Raw genomic sequence first — 20,588 nt, 5'->3', positions numbered from 1 at the left:
CTTGGGTGGTGTCTGTTTGTTTTCTCTGTTGATATGCTCAGAAATTCAATCAACCCACCCTCTGGGCAATTGCAAGAGTGGCTGCCTCAGAGAGACCAGGGTTGGGTCACTCAGATTTGGAGGCACAACAGGGCAGTGAGAACTCACTTAGGAGGCAGCTGCTAAAGCCAAGGCCAAGACGCCCCTAGTTATCTGAGCGAGACCCTCTGGAGGAAGGGCAGCCTTTGCAATAGTAATTTATTAAAACTTTAATTGAAAAAGGGAAAAGTGTTTTATTTTGAAATCTTATATGTTTTTCCCTGAGAAGTTAATAATAGCAGGGGGTTCAGAGGGTTCAAATGGGGCATTTTTATGCTGCTGGCATTGCATCATTTGGGAATCTTTATGCTGACGTCCGAGCCCTTTGTGAAATTAGAGTGAGCCATATTAGATGCCGTGGCTGGCGTCAGTCACAAAGAAAGAGAATGAGGAGTGGATTTTCAGTCTCGGTAGTGTGTGGCCTTGGGGTCAATTTCACTAAGATCTTGCTCTGACCCATTTCTGTATACCTCACAAAACAGGGCTTAAGGAGATATGGAGGATGGGGGTCTGTGTGGAGGCGTGGCCTCATGAAGATGGACACAGGGTGCACAACTGCCATTTCCACCTCCGACGAGCTGGTCACTGATGGTGGATTGCTGTCAGACCCAAGGGGTTAAGAGAACCCATGGCGGTGGAACGTTGGGATAGATGGCACAGTCTGTGCCCTGCCCAGACCCCCTCCTCCTGGTGCATCACTCCCCCAATGCCGGGCACCTGGTGAAAATGCCAGAGAGATTACACAGCCAAAGACTGGCCGAAGCAGGGGTGGAAAGGGCCAGCCTTGGCCCCAAGGTGGCACAGGTGGTCCCATTCACGCTCTAGAGCTCCATGTGGGGTATGGCTGAGGCTGCCTTGAGCTGAACCCACATTTTCAGCTGCTTTTTTCCCATGTCGTGTCCTGCTTCCCTCGACCCCTGCAGGCTTCCCCTGACAGCACACCCTCAATCAACCACTGACACAAACATCCCCACTGTGGGCTCTGCCTCCAGAGCCTAACCCGAGACAGGGGGATTCCTGGACTGGAATTCTATGCTTCTCTCCAGGTGTGTGGAGCACTGGAGGAGCACTTTAGGGGGCTCTGTCCACCCACGGAGGGATGGGACCGTGCAGTGAAGGAAGAGTTCAGCAGGCCTGGGTTGTCACATCCTGCATGTTCCAAAAAAAGGTCTGGCCCCTGCCTGGCTCCTTGGGGATCACCTTCAAGCCCTTGAAATGCCCTGCCTGATAAGAGTCTTTGTTTACTTGGGTCTTTTGGCCAAGCAAGATAGTTGATGCTAACAATGTCATTCATGGTGGGGGCTTTGGGCCACACAGTATCAGTCTGGCCTCTGGAGAGGCTGGCGACTCCACGCCTAGGCAACCGATTCCCAATAACATCTCTGGACAACAAGGCTCAGGTGACTTTCTCTGGCTGAACACTTTGTGCATGTTGTCACACACTGTAGCTGGGAGAATTACGTGGTTTCTACACAACTTCACAGGGAGAGGACGCATGGAAGCTTGCACCTGGTCTCTCCTGGACTCCTTCTTGTGTACTTTTTTCCTCTGCTAATTTTAATCTGTAACCTTTCACTGTAATAAATCATAACTATAACAGCTTTTCTGAGTTCTGTGAGTCCTTCTAGCAAATCATTGAGCATGAGAGAACCCCTGACACAATGACTTACCTGATTAGTGAGATCAGAGAGACCCTGATAGCCACCAGGCCATCCTTGGGACCACTTGGAGGAGTATGTTCAGTGAATCTACAGTTGGGCCAGCATAGACCTGTTTTCTCTCTCTCTCTCTCTCTCAAGCTCTTTGTTCTGCTGGTGACCAGCTGAGAGACAGTCACAATTATCCACATTGTCAGCTAGACTCTACTCTGCTGATTTTATTCTCTTTGAAGGGAGGTGTCAAAGTCCAGTTTGGCAGAGGTCATGTGAACCCCCATTTGACCTCTGGCCTGAACCTCACTCCTCTGCCCCCTTCACTAGGGAGGGCCTTGCACTTGGACGATGAAGTGGCTTCTGGGAGGCTTATCTGGCTGCTGCAAAGCTGACTCCACAGAGGGGGGACATGCACGAATGAGCTGTCCTAATCTCTAACAGGACTTTACACTCCTCCCATTGGGGGTCTTCAGTGAAAAGTTGCAGGACCCTCATAGGCAACCAGGGTCCAGGTCTCTGCTGCACCTGCCAACTCGGATAGGGCAGGGGTAGGAGCCCGAGCCCACAGAGGCCTCTGTGCCTGGGGTCTTTGTCTGGAACTTATAGCAGGCCAGGCTTGCGCAGGGGTCTTTGTCTGGAACTTATAGCAGGCCAGGCTTGCGCAGGGGTCTTTGTCTGGAACTTATAGCAGGCCAGGCTTGCGCAGGAGACAAGGAGCCTCTTGGATCCACCTTGAGGTGAAGGCTCCTGCTAGGGGAGCATCTCGGTTTCTGAAACCAGACTTACGGCTTCACTCGTGAGCTGGCGACAGCCCGGTCTTGACCACCCCATCTCTTCCATCTCAGGGAGCTCCCTGCAATGGGCTGACATCACCCACAGCTGCACAGCTGTCTCCCAGCCCCCAGCCTGTGCACCCTCACTGGCCCACCATGGCCTGGCAAAAACGAACGTTTCTGCCACATCACAAAGTGGGTGACTGGGAGGGCTGATGTTACCCAGAGCAGGGGTAGGAATTGGGTGAGGCAGGAGTTTCCAGCAGATGCTGCTATTGTCAAGCTGCTCAGCCCAGCTCCATTTTTAGCCTTCTCTGTCCTGTTCCATGCCCTGGGAGGCTGGAGCCCTGCAATGTATCCTGGGCTCACTGCCTGCTGGCTGGCAGTTATGTTGGGTCAATGAGGGGCACTGCCAGGGAACTGGAGGGCAGAGGAGTCCTTCTAGCAGTGGCTTTGAACCCACAGCTAAGCTCCTACCTGCAGACCCTTTCCCACCATTCTACTCTGACTGGGCCCTGAAAACAGGTGCAATGGTGGCAACGGATGCCCACTGGGGTTTGTCTCTGGGTCTCACACCACCCCGGTTTAGTTCCCCCTGCCCACAGCTTTATAAAAAGTCCCTTTGTTAAAGTCTCTTGAACCATCTGAGTTGCATTTTATTTCTCACTGCAGCCCTGACTGATAGTCAATATTCATCCAGAACTGTAAGACGACATACTGGTTTGCCAGGAGGCCCTCTTTCTCCTGGATTTCCTGGTGCCCCCTAAAAGAAGAAAGAAAGAGAGCATCAACTACGATAAGCACAAAATCCTGATCCACTCTACCCACCTGCTCTGCCAGCCTCTATGTCTGCCAAGTGTAAATCAGCGGGAAACGAATCGTCAAACCATAAGGACTCACACCAATAAAAATTCATGTTCTCCGATCTCAGTTGAATGCCCAAGGCTTCCCAGGAGACAAGTGACAGTGGGAAAGGCTTAGAACAGTAGCTAGCCCTTCCATAACTCATATCCTAAACACAAAGCTAAAAACAATTCATGCACACAGAGCACGCACACGCATGCACACGCATACACCTGTCTTGAAATTTCCCAATCTTTCTTCAAACACAAATGGAAGGATAGCTTTGCATATGAGGAGAGTACTTCTATTGGACTGGCTATGAGAATGTGATGTGGAGCAGTTAAATTTGAATATTCGAAGATAGGATTTAGAGGGTGACTTTCTTTTTTGAGACAGACTCCAAGCAAGGGAAGAGTTTTTATCGTTCCTGTTTATAATGAACTAAAACTATAGAGGTGGAAAGAGGTATGTCTAAGCAATAAATACATGGCTTACTAGTGCCAGACACCTCTGCCCTGTAGGTACTTGTGGTTGTCAATTATCCACTTGGTCAGTGAGTATGGATCACGTAACTTCTATGTCCCTGGCATGCTGGCAGGCACCAAGGGCCTACAGAGGCATGAGACACACAGTGCCTACTTTCTTGGAGCTCAGACACATCTGAGCAAAAGCGAGATAATGGAGATAAGCAGTGACTGTCATTGTCACAAGGTGGGAAGTAATGCATGCTCAATGAGCATCAGGTAAGTCCGTGGAATTCCCTTGAAGGGAGACAGCCATTCCAGGGATGGTTCAAGAACAAGTCCATGGTGAAGGTCATGCCTGATTTGAGCAGAGCTAACTGGCTGGGTATGTACAAAGTTGACCAAGAAATAGGAAACATTGTATGAGATACTCAGGAGCTTAAAAGTTCCTAAAAGCATAACACAAAAGCACAAGACATAAAACTATTAGTAGATAACAGAAGCTACAATCAATAGAAGGGTAAGAATGAAAATCATGCCCATGGGGTTCCTGGAAATCCTTCACTGAGCTGTGAAGCTGGCCGCATGGTCAAGGGGGGCCAGGAGATGTGCAAGGTGGGCTTCCAGGGTAAATGTAAGGACCTCCACTGAGCCCACCATTTCTCTGTACTTACGTCCTGGCCAGCTGGTCCCTGGGGGCCGGGGAATCCAGGTGAGCCTCGCGAGCCCTGAAGAAAAATCAGAGAGGCCACCCCATAAAATTTTGAACAAATAAGACCTCTCTCTCCTTGGCAATAGTTGGCTCTTATTACACAAACGCCTGCTGCTCTGAGGAATCTGATGCAATGCCTCTGCCAAAATCACCCTCCTCAGACCTCACTCATTTCCCTGTGCTCTGTGGAGGTGGATGTGTTTAATACAGAGACAGAATGCTCTGGAAAACCTGCACTTCGAGCCTGTAGACTCAGGCCCCATTTGTAGGCCCCTTGCTTGAGTGGGAGGACCGGCTCCTGCGGTGAGACGGGCCCGAGCTCAACCCCCAGCTCACCCCTTTCCTGCCTGTGGATAACAAGCTAAGTAAGTTTCTTTGTGGAGACTCTACCCAACGCTCAGCACATACATGACATTTGCTATTCTTTATAAGGAAATCATTCCCATTCTGTTGAAAATTTCTGGAAAACATCAGGAAATGGCACAGACATCTTTCATTATGGATCTCATTTCCTGTAACGCTTTTCCTTAAATAGATCTGCAAGTGGGGACTGCTTGTCCTAGTAGGTGTGGGACTGTGCCACCTGGTGTTCGGCAGCTAAGCTGCCTCTTCCAGGCCTTCACACACCTGCTCTCACACCAACCCTTCTCAGAGCCCTGGCTACCTTCCTCTCTTTTGCAACAACTTGCTCTGACAGCTCATGTCTATCAATTCACTGCTCTGAGCCTCAATTTCTTTATAAAAATGGGCATAAAAATCCCTGTCCTTAATTCAAAAATGATATGAATGGAGTTAATTTAAAATATGTGCACGTGGCATGAGGCAAAATATCATCCCAGCTAATACGCCTTCCCTCCTCCAACAGGGTGACTTTATAGGAATTCACATTTCCTGGTAAACACACGCACATGCACATCATCAATGGTGCAGCTCCTAAGAAGAAATGCTTGCTGACGGCTCTCCTTTGCTTTAGCATAAAATTAGTCTCGCAGATCTGCCCGATAGCTCGTGGGTCTTGCCATGCCCACCTTACAGATGAAGAGAAATCATCTCATGGTTCATGGCTGTGTGGCTGGGGTGGTGAAGCCAGGATTCAAAAATCAGTTCTTCTGGCAATTTGATTAAATTCATTAAACCACGGCTGTCCTTCTGTGATGGAGACATGCCACAGTGCAATGCTAGTGTCAGTTTGCCCAACTATAAAATGGGCACGCCTGGTTGGATAACCCTCAGCATCCCTTGCTACTCATACCCACATCCATCGTATCCTGCCCCATAGGTCAGTGTTCACATTTTGGAGAGTCTGCACTGTTTAATCATGTTAGGAATTTTCAGAAACTACTTTAGCTTTTGGCATCTCCACTTTAAAATTGCTTTGATCAGAGCAGGATTCCTCCCATAGCAACCAGCCCTTTCTTTAAAGCATACTGTACCGGGGGACCTTTTTCTCCTGGTGGTCCGGAAGGGCCCTAAGAAACAAACAAACAAACATGTAAGCAGATTTGGGATAAAACATTCATCTAAACATGTTATGGTGTTTACTTCTAAGCCAGGTCTTTGGTTGCCCTAGAGGAGCAGCAAACTTCCTCCCATCTTTAGGCTGGGCTGCCACACTCTGCCCCACTTGCCTGCCTACAAACACTGCTCACAGGGATCTACCTGGAACCTCCTCCATGTGCCTCTGGACTGGCACCATGCTATCCTTGTCCCCACGTGGCTCCTGAAACCTCTCGTTTATAGCTCTGGTGTGGCATTGGACCCAGCAGTCCCAGCGTCCCCGAGTTGCAACCCCTTGGAGATGCATGAGCTCTCCCTGCATCAGGATGGGCCAGGGGCACACTACGGGCCAGGCTCCCCGGCCGTGGCCTTCGTGGCTGAGGCCACAGTGGTGTTGCTCCCTGCTCCTGCAAGGGGTGCCCCCCCCCAGACACGGGTCTGCCAGCCTGCAATTGTGCCCAGCCCTGTGCCCAGCCAGAATGTGGCTTCTAGATATAGTACTTAAGATACTGTTCACTGACTGACTGGAAGGCATTCATGGACAATTCCAGGCCTTGCAGTGAGCAGAACTGACCCTTGCCCTGAGCCTTTGCTGCACTGGTGCTTTTCCATGAAGACTCTGTCCTGCCTTTCTACCCAAAATTCTTATCACACTTTGGTTCTCACTTTAGATTTCCCTGCCCCTGGAAAGTCTTCCCTGGTTTCTCCCAATGTGCTTGTTGGATACAGTCCTCAGGCCCTGCACACACCCTACCTAGGGCAGCTGAATGCCCAGCACTGCCATTGCCTGTTGGCCCATCTCTCCTCTCCACTGAATGGCCTGCACGCTGTGTGCAGTGGGCACCGAGTCTGTGTTCTTACCATGCTCTCCCCAGCACTTAGCCAGTGCCCTGTGCATTGTGAGAACACAACAGATACAGCACAACAAATGGCATTCTACCAAAATTAAAATTTTAAAGCACAAGAAGAACTTGCGAATTAATTGTAATCATCACTTCTTTTCATTGATGATCAAACCAAAGCCCAGAGGAGACAGAGACCTGCTCAAGCCACACCAGGAGTCATTGGCCAGGCAGGGTGCGTCATTGACCAGGTGGGGATAGCCCCACCTCCTGCTCTCAGTTCAGTGCTCCCTGCATCTCACTGTAGCAGGGCCCACAGGAATATGCCCAGGTATTTCTAAAAGAAAGAAAGAATTTCACACCAATGCCAAGGTTCTTGCAGGTAACCTAAAAGCCTGCCCATTAATATGCCCTAGAGGTGCCTGACAAAATAGAGCAAGCATTGTTTTAAGTGAATAGTTGAGCACTAAAGAAAGTAGGAGAATCTCCAAAGATTTAGAGAAAGAGACCACTGGGAAGCAGTGCCCTAAATCCACCAAGATCTGTCCTGGAGGGAAGCAGGTTCTGAGGGCTGTGCAGAGAAAAGAAATGGTGTGGGAGGCTCATTGATCAAGAAGATGAAACTTAGAACACTAAGTAAAGGCAGGATCTTCAATAGGTTATAACAGGGTCCATAGTCTTTTTCTGTAAAGGGATGGATAGTAAAGTGAAAGGGTAGAGAAAGAAAAGATGTCAAAGAAATGCATGTGTCTTTGTCTAGGGTAGAGGTGCATAATGAAGAAAAGCCTCCTCTGAGGACTCACCCTCAGGGGTCTGCCTTCACAGGCATCCGGGAGCTCTAAGATGGAAGTCCTGCAGAGTTTCAGCTCAGAGCCAATACATCTACACACAAATAAATTTCTGGATGCCTAGAAAATCACCCGAGTATAGCAGACTACAGGGTTTTCACAGATATATTGTCAAAGGACAAGGACTCACAATTCCAAATTATAAAACTGTTCACCACAAGAGTGTCAGTGGACATAACAAGTAGGAGAATGAGTGTGCCCATGAACTTCAGATGGTAGGGGGTAGTCAAAAGCAGGCAATAAACAAGATCTACTTAAAAAGACTAAATTTATAAAAGAAGAAATAAAACACTGAGAAAATAACATGGCATTATAAAAAATGATCTGGCAGATATCAAAAGGAGACAGAAGTTTAGAAATGGAAACACAAAGTCAGTAAAATAAAAAAATGTAATACTAGGTTAAATAAATTTGCAAGTAATACAAAATGGGAATTTCCAGGAAGAATTGCCTTTAAAAAACATGGCAAATGTTATTTTGTGTTAAACAATAGCCTGAACATCAAAGCATTTTCAGCACTTTCAGTACCTGGATATTATAGCATCTCTCTCTCTCTCTCTCTCTCCCCCCTCCCCCGACCCCCACTCCTGTCTCTCTGTCTCTATATCTGTCTGTTAGAATTATATCCCATTTCAGAAATGATTCAAACAGTCATGCACACACAGGAAGGACTGTCTAAGGGAATTCAGAGATAAATAACTCACAAGTACAAAAATAAGGGGGCTACCAGCTATTGGTCTAAATGCCAGGAGTGGTCCTAGCTGCTTCACGCACAGAGAATTTCAATTTAAACCCTACTGGAAGCCTGTGAATTGGTTATAATCAACATCCCTTCGCTAAAGATGGAGAAACTGAAGCTAAACACCATTAAATAACTTAGCCAAAGTCAAGCAGGTAAAATAGTGGACTCAGAGTCCCCCCTCTGGTCTACTTGACTCAGAAGCTACTGTTCCCTCCATCGTATCTTGCTGCTTTCTGTCAAGGTGGACGTCAGTGGCACAGGTGGACCCCATACAAGCATCTGACCTGTGCTCCTTTCAAAGTTGCTCCCATGAAGCTGTACTCTTAATCCTTAAGGAAAGGGCATAAGAGACAGTGTGTTACATGGGCAATGTTGTTATGTCATTTTAGAGTCACCCTTTGTTTTCAAATTAAATTCCATGATCAACCTTAAGCACTTAACTTATTTATCAAACTAGGTTCCAAATTCCTTTCTGAAGTCATTTAATCTAAAATCCACTTTGAAGGATGGATTTTTTAATCAAATGTCTTCATTTAAAATCTTAGCATTATCAATTATTAGCTATTTGACCTAATAACCAAGTTATTTAGTCTCTGACCTTCACTTTTCTCCATCACAATACAAAGCTAGAGTATTGCCTTGCCTTGTGTTATCAGAAATAAAAGAAGAAACTGTAAGTAGAGAAGCAGGCACTGCCTGACCCATAAAAGGCATTCCTACAGCTATTTTGTTAGCCTACTTTTAAGAAATATAAAGGTGTGTTGAGGAGGAAGGGAGATTGTACAATGACTTTCTAATATAATTCTTATATCTGAAGCCTAAATATGTTTTCAACAATTACAACCCTCTTATTCAAAATTATGCCCTCTGATGTGTTTTCATAAGTCACTTTACCCTAATACCCAGAGTTTGGACTCCAATACCAGTTTCTACTTAGAGGAAATACTACTACTCCCTAAAGAAATGACTGATCAGAGATCTGGACAAGGAATGTACATGACAAACTGAGGACATCCGGTCATGCCAGAGAGCAAGAAAACTATTAGAATGCTAGGCTTGTGTCAACTTGAAAGCCTTCTATTGGCACAAGGTAAGAAAATGTGAGCATCAAAAGGAAGAATCCTGGTAATGTATTAAAACACATCAAATGTGTTATATCCATGTGTTCAAAAATTATATTTAGAACAAACAAACAAACAGACATCTAATTGTTCATCTTTGCAAGATCCTAGGGAACCAAGTCATTATTTGAAAACAATGAAAGGGAAAGAGTCAGCATTTATATTTTGCCTACCATGTGTACTGTAACACTGGGTATGCAAATAGTAAACAAGGGAATGTTTCTCTATACAAAAGTGTTTCAGCTAATACAGAAAAAACTGATAGAACTTGAACAGCACCAATTTGCAACCCTTGATGTGCTAATTGGTGGGAGCCTTGGACATCAAAGGGTGAACACTTCATAGAAAGAGACCCCCACTGCCATCCTGTGCTTCCTGATGGAAGAACATGCCACCTGTGAAGTCTCCTCAACAACAAACCTCAATCAGATCAAGCCTCCAGGCCTGGGTACTAATTTATAGGAACTACAGGGACAGAGGTACATGTTAAGCTATTAAACTAGCAAATTCAAGATGGTGGAAAACTCCATGAGACCAGAAAAATAAAATTAAAAACCCAGCTTCATCAATGAATAAATTATGAAAGAAAGAAAAAGAAAAGAATGCAGGGTAAAGCTATAAATTAATGAAATATTTTTTTAAAAAATTCAAGCAATTGCTATCTGTTTACTTTATATGGATCTTGATTCAAATGAGAGAAAACTATAGAAGAAGGACATAGATAAAACAATTAGCAATTTGAACATTGGGTATTTGATGGTGTTATAGATTTTTTTGAGGGGGTATGTGATAATGAAATTATGGTTACATTTTAAAAGTCTGTGAATACTATGAAAATCTCTATGCAAAATTAACTAGAAAACATAGAGGAAATGGAAAAATTCCTGGAAACACACAACCTCCCAAGACTCAATCAGGAAGAAATAAAACCCCTGAATAATGAGCAGCGAGATCAAAACAGTAATAAAAAATCTTCCAACAAAGAAAAAAAGCCCAAGAGGCGATTTCCTGAGCACTGGCCTTGGGACAATTCTGGGAGCCGGGCGCTGGGGTCACCACTGGCAAATGCCTGGTGTTCCCAAGCGGTGACCAGACCACACGGCGGTACTCTGGCTGTGACACTCCTATCTAGGGGTGCCTGACTCTTGGACAGCCCGAGTGGCTCTCTGGTTCTTACAGCCAAAGGCACTGGACTAAAACAGGCAGAAAAGACATGAATTAAAAAAAAAAATTGACTAGACATGTAATTCAATCATGCAGGAACAATAATCTACATAAAAAGCCACTGGCAAGTGTAAAGACTGTGTGTACGTGAACTTCTGTTACTACAGTTGACCCTCAAACAACACAGGCTTGAACTGTGTGGGTCCACTTACACATGGATTTTTTTCAGTATTGGAAAACTTAGGAGGGATTTGTGACAATTTGAAAAAACTCAGACAACCCACTTAGCCTAGAAATACTAAAAATATTTAAAGGTTAGTTATGTCATGGATGCATAAAATTCATGTAGATACTAGCCATTTTATTTACTACCCTATAATATACACAAATCTATCATAAAAGTTAAAATTTATCAAAACACACACAAAAACAGACTGAACACAGCGCCATTTGCTGCTGAGAGAAATGTAAACAAATGTAAAGATGCAGTGTTAAATCGTAACGGCATAAAATTAACTGCAGCCCGTACTGCACTACTGTACTAATTTCCTGGCCACCTGCTGTTGCTGTTGCAATGAGCTCAACCATTGCGAGAGTTTGCTCAAATCACCATGCTCCGCCGATCATCTCTGCGTGAGCAGTTCGCCTCTCCAGTAAATTGCGTATGGCAGTAACAAGTGATCTCTCATGATTCTCCCGTATTTTTCATGTTTAGTGCAATAACGTAAACTTTGAATAACATCATGGGACCCATCCAAAGTGCCACTAATGAGGCTGGAAGTGCTTCCAAGAAGCAGAGAAAAGTCATGACATTACAAGACAAGACTGAATTGCTTGATTTGTATCATAGATTGAGGTCAGCAGCTGCGGCTGCCCCTGTATCACACAGTAGATTCATCTTGTAAAGAGACAACATAAACTCACAGTCTTGATAAATACAGTATAGTCTTCTAAATGTATTTTCTCCTTTGTGATTTTTCTTAATACATTTTCTTTTCTGTAGCTTACTTTATTGTTAAGAATATAGTATGTAACATAGGTAACACACAAAAATGTGTGTGAATCAACTGTTTATGTTATTCGTAAGGCTTCCAGCCCACAGAGGCTATTAGTTAAGTTTGGGGGGAGTCAAAAGTTATATTTGGATTTTTGATTGCTCAGGAGTTGGTGCCCCTAACTCCCAGGCTGTTCAACGGTCAGCTGTATTGTCCCCCTGCTGGGAAAGTGGTTAAGGGCATTTGCTTGGAGTCACAATGCTGAAAGTCCAATCTCAGCTCTACCATGTCCTGACTGTGACATCAGGGAAGTGGCTTCACATCTGGGTCTGCTTCCTCATTTGTGAAATGAAGACAGAATCTGCTTTCTGGGGTTGCTGGGAGGACCAAAGGAGAGCACGTCCGTGAGACAAATGAGAGGTTGGCGCGGAGCCTTTGCTCACTCTGGCCCCTGCAAGTCAACAGCTGGTGTTGGCTGTGATTGTTATCACTGTACATTTCAGTGGCTGCCATCTCTACTATTGTTGTATTACTCCTTGCAAGGTGAGGGGGTGCAAAAAAGCCAACCCCTCTGTTAGGGCGCTTGAGCTATTTTATTGCACAGAATGGGTTCTGTGCTCCTTGCTGCTCTTAGGCCACAAGGGCACAGCAGGCCGGCGAGCCTGGCCCGTGTGTGTGCACACTCAGTGCCTGCCAAAGTAGGGCATTGGCGCAAATAACACCAGAGGAGGAGGGTGAGAGGCTAAAAAAGGGGAAGGGTCGTGTCAGGCCGCAAAGGCTGAGACAAACAACAGGGGAAGAGGATTATTATGGTGTCATAGGGCAGAGGCTGGGAACAGGTATCCCCCCAACATTCTCATGCTGGAATCCTCCCAGCTCCCCAGTGCTGCTGCAGAAATTGTTGGCACTTGATCCACGAGGAAACTGATGGCCAGGGTAGGAAGGAACGGGTCCTGGGTTATGTGGCTGTCAGTGGGAACCTCGTCCTTACAGACCCCAAGCTCCTGTTGTCAGAAGGCTCTTTGGAACTTTGATCTGTCCCAAGGCCTGAGTCAGCTCATGCTTTAAGCATTTTAAACCTTGCTGAAGGAAGATCAGAGACAACCTGAAGATTAAAAGCATTTTTGGTTTGTTTGTTCATTAATATCTTAAAGCAGGAAGCTAAACCCCCAAACAACTGCCTCTCCATCCATTCCCCTGCCCGGTGATGCTGCAGAGGTTGGCAGGTAGAGCTCCGGGCTGCCTTCCAGGGAGTCAGTGCTGCCCTGGATGCCAAAGGTCTTGAGGCATGACACCAGGGAGGAAGGACATGGAGAGTGACTTACAGCCAGATCCATCCTTAACGTACCTCCTCTGAGGGATCTTAATGGAAACGAATAAATCCTCCCCACCCTGCCGAAGCTGCAAAGTGAGGTGATGTAGGGGAACGAGAACTGGTTTCAGAGGGTGTGGGAAGTGGGTCTGTGTCCTGGCCCTGCCCCTGGACTAGCCAGGTGGCACGGGCCAAGTCACTTCACCTTCTGGACTCAGGTTGTTCTAGAAAGCAGTGACGTAGCAGACATGCCAGTCCCCTCCCCCACATTCCTTGGACACACGCCACCCCAGCGGCTCCCCTGCTGCAAGCACCTGCCAAGGGCTTTCTTCAGCCCCAGGAGGATGCTTGGCCCAGACACAGGGCAGGCTGAGAGCTCCTGGGAGTCAACACCCAAGAGCAGCCTCCAATCAGAGACAGACAGGAGTTGGTACGTAAACATCTCAGCTTTGTTGATTCTTTTGAAGAACACCTCTGAGACTGGACAATGTTGTCACCCAGGGCTCTCATCAGCTAAGGTGAGTCCCATCGCCCACAGCTGCCACCTGCACATTAACGCACTGTCCCTTGGCTCTCTTCCTTGTTCTGTCTCACTTTGTCACTGCCTAAGCGGCGATTTCTGAGATCATCTCCCAAATAAACTTGCCCTTGAGTCCTGTTCCCAGGGGCTGCTTTCATGGGACCCCAGCCTCAGCCAAAGGCTAAAACCACCTTGCACGGGACTGGATGAGGAGGTGGCTGTGGATGCTCCGAGACCTGGCACAGGACCAGACGCAGGACGGCTCTGCAAATGGCGATGTTCCCATAAAGAGGCCGCTGTATCCTCAATGAACTTGGCATGCCCCCACCTGCCCCTGCTACCAAGCAGAAACCTTCTCCTCCTCCTCCACAAACCTGTGCTCAGCATATCCTTGAACCCTCCATGCAGATTCCCAGGCCATCAGCAGCCTGGGCTGGTAGCCAAGGACCGGATTTATGAAAATTCAATAACGTTTTATCCACCACGGAAGCTTTTAATAAGTCCAAGTGGTAGCAAAGACACTAAGGGTTGATTTAAAGCCTCTTCACTGGAGCTGGCCAATTAGTTTTCAGGTGGAATCACTTAGGCAGAAACATTTTTTCTTGGGTGATTTTAGCTGGCTCTGAAGCGGGAGGTATGGTGAACATTTCCACCTCTACTGCCTGGCTGTGCAATTAAGGGTTGACACAGCGAATCCTTAGGAACAGATGGGAACATGCAGAACCCTGTTAATTGATGGGGAGGGGGTGCCACATCCAGATCACAGGTCTGCAGTATCACTTATGGTCAGTTCTCTGTTCTAAGAGGCGATTCCCACATGAATCAGAATCCTAGCTCCAGCAGAATAAACCTTATGCAAATGAAGATTTCAGAATAAAGAAAGTCTGAACTATTGTGTTTTCTCACTGCATCTTCTAGCATACTATTCCTTCCAGTTATAAAAGACTGACAAATAATATCCAAAGAAAAAATATAAAATTGATGAAATGAAGTGGAGGGTTGTGTTCATGAGAATTTCTTTTAAGCAAAACAGTTTAACCAAACTAGACATTCCTAAAAGGATTCCACATGCCTCCTTCTGTGGTTTTCGGGGACAACCAGGAAGACACAGACACACCTTCCTACCACCCTGAAACGAGCACTCATTGCTAGCGGGTGGGAGTAGAAGTGAGGTGGTCATTTCTGGTGGGGAGGCAATGGGGCTCACTTGAGAGTCGGGGGACAGAAAAGAGAATTTGGGGGGGAGACTAGGATGCCTAATAACTATTCTGGGATATAAGAGGACCACAGAAGAAAGGAAAGGGGGATTTTATTTTACTTTGCAAGTGACATTGTGGATAATATCACAACAATAAGGATTTCCCTTCTTATTCTTTGAGAGTCATATATGAAGAATGGCATCACTCTTAGTCTTGGTTGTGGGCTTCATTTCTAGAAGCCAAAACCAAGCAAAGACTGGATCACAGGTGACTGTGGTGTATATTCAGGTTACATTTAATAAGGGCAGAGTTAGATTGTGCTTCTGGGTTAACATAATAACAACGATAATGATACATGAGTAGTTTGGATAGTCCAAGGCTTAGCAATGGCACTTGAAAAGAACTGGGTATTTGAGATTCTTTTAAGTAACTGTAGGACATGGCTATTAAGAAAAAAGGAAATGTAGTTTTAAGGTGCATTAAGAGGGTATGGTGTCTTTAGCAAGTAAGAGACTAAACAGATGAAGATAAGACTTCAAGATTGAAAGCTGACTTTAAGTTCTAAAGGCTATCTGTCCAGTAAAGGAGAAAAGAAAAGATGTGCTCTTTATGACACAAAGGGGAGAATTGAAAGCAACAGGGGAAAGATACAGAAGATCATAATTCTATCCTCAATGAAATTTCTTCTAAATTTATATTCTGTATGGAAATACATTTTTAAGTTCCAGAGCCAGGTGGACTGGCTTTGAAAGAAGAGTGCCTTCTATTTCCAGAGGTACTCAGGTCAAGGCTGGCTGGGGATGTTGGTAGCAATATTCAACTTGGACAAGGGCCTGGACTTCATTGATCCCGAAGATCAGAGGTTTTATAACTCAGAGGTTTTAGCAATTCTTAAAGCTACAACCTCTAGGGAGTCTGCAGTCTCACACCTAGTAGATTGATGTTAATTGTTCATTAATACTGACAATTTGAGGAACACCTCATGAATTTTATTTTGGAGACATGATTCCATTTATTTTTTCACCTGTGCTACTTACAGAAAGTGGGATAACTTATTTTTTTTTTTCCCACTTGAAATGCACGAAAGCACATAGTTTCTTCCATATCACGCCCCTTCCCTAGCCAGCTCAGGGTCATTGGCTATGACTGAGTTCCTCAACGTTTGGCTTGTCTTTTTTGTTTCTTTTTTAATTTTAGTGAGTTTTATTGTCTCCTCTTTGAATCAGACAAGTTCTGGTCTCTTCAAAAGCCGTGTTCCCCTAGGAAGTACCCAAGCCTTACACCAGCATCAGCCACAGGAACAGACCTACTAAGCACTGACTTGAGGACCAGTGACCACTATCCCATCAGCTGGACAAGGACTGTCCCTGCAGGGAGGCTGCGCACTCCTGCAGGAGTGACCAGGGCATGGCTATGCGCCTGAGAGCAAGTAAGAACTGACTGAACAGGGACTCACGGGAGGGCCTGCAACTCCAATGCCCGGGTCGCCACGACTGCCAGGAGAACCAGGGATCCCAGGTGCACCACGGTCCCCCTAGAAAGAGAAAAATAAAATCAAGAGATCAGTGCTAACAAGGATAGGGCCAGAGTACAAAAGGAGACATGCTTCCTCCAGGATCCTGACTGTACTTACATCCAAGGCTCCTCCTGCCACCTGGCCTCCATGGGCCCCGCTGTGGTCCCCCCACTGTCCTGCTCAGTCCCACACTGGGCGGACCACAGCCACCAACTCTGATCAGGTATCTTTCAGGGTTGGCTGTTCCCTGACCTTGACCACAGCCCCAAATGTGATTGTAACAATATAACCCCAATAATATAACTACAGTCTGGGTCTAAGCCTGCTTTCTCCAAACCTCATCAGATCTCCATCCCAATCACACCCCAGATTTGAACACATACCCCCTTGTCAACTCTGATCCCAAATCACCAGTATATTGATTCATCAATTCACCAATAATTTACCAAGTACCTACATTTTACGGGTCACTTTTGTGGGTGTTGGGGTGAGGGGCCCAAGGATGATTGAGAGAAGACCTTTGCCTTCAAACATAGTGGTTAATATTGTGGCCTTGGGTGTCAGAGGCCTGGATTTCAGTTCCAGCCTCAACACTTATTAACCGTTAACTTAAGAAAGTGACAAGTTCCCTGAGCTTAAGTTTCTTCATCTCTAAGGAGTGAAGAACAGCAACTGCCACATCCAGAGACATTGTGCTCATTCCAGGAGACTATGCAGAGAGCCCTGAGCTCAGAGCCCAGCCCGGCCCAGCACAGAACACAATGTGAGTTAAGCTACTGTGTTTGTTGCTGTTCTCATCCTCCTGCCTTTCTGGACTTTGATAGAAAAAGAAGAAAAAACAAAGAGAAAAAAGGAAGAAATTCTGTTTGCCATTTCCTACAGAGACAAGCTGAGGCAGAGCCACACCTTATTCATAATTTCAAAATCCTCCACCTCTAAAATCAAGTGTTTATCCAAACTCAATTGGCAGCAAAACCTAACTTGTACTGACATAGGCTATTTACCGTCTTTAGTTATCTCACCTTGTTTGGATATTTACACATTTTTCTCACATAAATATTAATGAGCTTGATTAGGAGTGCTGCTGCCGACACCACAGTAAATGTTGTGATGGATGTATTTTGCATATTACTACCTCTCCAAGGTCCAAATTAAATTTGATCCGAAACACACGTGGCCCCGACAATGTTGTGTAAAGGACTGTGCCTCTGAACTTATCAGGTCAGCTGAATTGCAGCCAAGCCTGAGGCCACGGTGGCAGGCAACCTTGTTCAAGCCACTTAACATCTCTGGGATGAGTTGGCCTGTATGACAAATGGAAAAAGCCTCAGAAGCTTGCTATGGAGAGCCAACGAGAGAATACGCAGCAAAATGATTTAAGGTAGAACCCGATATTGCTAGACAACATATTGCTTTCTTGAGGTTTATTTTTTTAAGCATTAAAAAATCTTTAATAAGCAGCCTATCCACTCTCTACCCATCATTTCAATTGGAAAGTTTTGCATGTTGGGGCCTTTAAGAAAAGAAATGCTTCTAAGATGATTTGCTTCTCCTGACATGTGACTGTCACTTGGGTGAGTTAAATATTCATTTAACTAATGCTCATTGTTCATCCATTGCAAGCAACGATCTCGGTTCCAAAACCAAAAGTTGACTCAGCCACGAGGCCTGTCCATTGTCAATACTCGGTGCTAAGTTCTGAAGAGAAGGGGTGTTCACAGGTGTGGGGAGAAACAGGGCTTGCAAAGTTCTCACAAAAGATATGAACCGAAGTCCAAATCTCTCACTAGGCTCCCTGTACATCATTTCTTGCCCTGCACCTCCAGGCCCATGGGGGTCCCCCTACCTGCTGTTGTTGGTCCTGGGAGCCATAGCATCCCTTGCCCCACCTGTACCTCTGTCAATAGCCCTTTCCTCAAATTTTCTTCAAATTCCCAATTAGCATATTCTGTTTCTTTAGAATAATATGATATCACTGGTTCTTGGAAGTGCACAAACCTTGAGATCACTAGAAAATCTGATTAGTCTGTATAAGGAGGGTGAAGAAGGGAAGAAGTCAAAAAACAAGACAAATATGGCAAAATTGTAATGAACTAAGAATGACCATGAGCCATGATTTATCTGTAACCAGCTCACTGCAACAGAGCACAGGATCAGGAAGGAAGATTTCAAGCTGGTAGTCAGGTGCTGTAGGTCCAGTCTAGTCCTGTGACCTTGGGTAAGTCCCATCACCTCTCTGTATCTTAGGATCCTTGTCAATTAAAAAAAATTCTACTAAATTCCCATGTATTTTATGAGGACTCTTTTAAAAGGCAAACAGCTATATAAAGTCAAGTAATACATCATGTATTGCAGTTACATGGTTATTACTTTATCAGCAGAGTTAGAAGACAGAAAATTACCTAAACACATATTAATATAAATGTCAGAGAAATCCATATCCTTTTGTATCTTGGTTTTGCTTTAAACACTTTAATGCAGATCTTCCTGTTGCTACTATTTTCTCTCTTAGCCCTGTTCCCCTTCCTGTCCCAAGGCCATGTCCCATGAACATCAGCAAACCCCGACTGCTACAAGCTAAGTCATGCCAAGAACCTCACTTGTGTTCTTGCATGTTATTTATTTACACCTATGTACACCTCTGCTTCTTACACATGCCATTTCCCTTGGCTTGGGACGTTCTTCCATCCATGTTCTAAGCTTCTAAAACCTACTTATCAACTAAGACTCAGTTAATCCTTCCATTTCATCAAGCTGCCTCTGCCTGCCCTCCTCTTCTGTCTTTCTGCAGATGTTTGTACAGATCTTCATTAATCTTAACGCCTTGCCCTCCTGTTGTGCATCTGTCTGACTTACCCTGAGACCCATGGAGTTGGGACTGGTCGGTCAACTGGACCCACGTTGGTGGTCTCCTCAGTCCTCCTACCACCACTCCCCACCCAGAGTCTCAACCTGCCTCTGCTCCCCCGCACTGCTTCCACCCACCTCCCTTGGGCTTTCTCCAACACCACCACACCTGCACAGGTAGACGCCCTCTCTCTAGACCCCCCCTTCTTGCTGCAACCCTAAAGTAGATCCCACAAGGTGACCTAACAATAAAAATCACGAACATTTACTGAACATGAGACTGTGACAAGCACCATGCTAAGTGACTATTTTTAATTATATGATAGCATTTATTATTTTGCCAAGCTCCGCCTGGGAGACAGCTATCAATGTGCTCTGTGGTTATGTTGCTGAGATCCCTAAGACACAGCTACAGAATAAAAAGAATGAAGGAAAACCAAAGGTCTAATGATCACAGAGAGGGCACAGCGGAAGCCACTTGGCTGCTCTACCATTTCTGGCACCTTCGTTTTCCTTCCTTCCAAGAGGCTGTCAGTTTCCCCCAGGTCCCCAACATCCTCCTGCTCTAAGAGGGAGGAAGTGGAAGCACCTGAGCACGGCAGCTCGGCCTGGGCTGGGCTCCACACACCCAGGGGCCTCGACAAATCCTCAGGAGGGTTGTCGTCTGTTCCTCCCCACACACACCTGCTGCTTCGAGCACATGGAACTATTTTCTATGCTCCCAAATTCAGGCACAGTTTGCCCAATTTTATTTCCTCTGAAAATATGGAGTGGCCATATATTTAGTCACATCACACCAAGAATTCTCCCATTTCCTTCTTAATTTTGATCATGAACAACAACAACACTATTACGGAGAAGCACATTAGCCTACCGTGACCTCAATTAGTGCAAGCTTAGGATGCTTAAACAGGTCACCTATTGAATACAGGGAAAATCATGAAGCAAAGACATTTAATATAGATACACTATTTCTGGAGCCCCAAATTTTCATATACTGAATATTATTATAAGCAAGGCTTTTACATTCAATTTTGGAACAATATACTCCGTGGTTATGTTGCTTAGATCCCAAAGATGCAGGTGTGGAATAAAAGGAAAACATGGAAAAAAGAAAGGCCTCCTACTGTTAGCTGAATGGTCTCTGGGATTGGAATAATACTTCCAGCCATAGCAGCATTTCGGATTCCAAAAGTGCTGACTCTTTAAAAACTCAGGTGGGGTGGGTGGTGATACGCTTTGTAAAAGTGCTAGCTGGCTCAGAAAGTGGCTTGAGGAATGATGAGGGATGATATTGAAGGCACTTAAGAACTTTAAAAAAAATGTTTTGTAAATATATGCAAGTGTAAAAGTAGTAGCATAATTTTACAATAGCACTTTGATTTATGTGAGTTTGAATATGTATGTCAAATTAAAGCCAAAAAATATAAACATTGTAATGTCAGTAATTAACTGTTTCACAC

General features: G+C 45.4%; 1 protein-coding gene across 1 annotated transcript in view; it reads right to left on the bottom strand.

The window, feature by feature from the left end:
* Positions 1–20,588, bottom strand: part of COL22A1 (collagen type XXII alpha 1 chain) — a 236,758-nt gene that overhangs the window by 58,151 nt on the left and 158,019 nt on the right. The window contains exons 39-45 of the mRNA XM_069465956.1: positions 19,921–19,940; positions 19,100–19,129; positions 18,750–18,761; positions 16,219–16,296; positions 5,956–5,991; positions 4,485–4,538; positions 3,222–3,266 (exon numbers count right to left, since the gene is read on the bottom strand). Coding sequence (XP_069322057.1) covers positions 3,222–3,266; positions 4,485–4,538; positions 5,956–5,991; positions 16,219–16,296; positions 18,750–18,761; positions 19,100–19,129; positions 19,921–19,940 — 275 coding nt within the window. The remainder of the gene's footprint in view (positions 1–3,221; positions 3,267–4,484; positions 4,539–5,955; positions 5,992–16,218; positions 16,297–18,749; positions 18,762–19,099; positions 19,130–19,920; positions 19,941–20,588) is intronic.

Source organism: Eulemur rufifrons, chromosome 3 (assembly GCF_041146395.1).
Source record: "Eulemur rufifrons isolate Redbay chromosome 3, OSU_ERuf_1, whole genome shotgun sequence".
Lineage (NCBI taxonomy): Eukaryota > Metazoa > Chordata > Mammalia > Primates > Lemuridae > Eulemur > Eulemur rufifrons.
The sequence above is the reverse complement of the archived record's forward strand: the minus strand, read 5'-3'. Positions and strand labels throughout refer to the sequence as shown.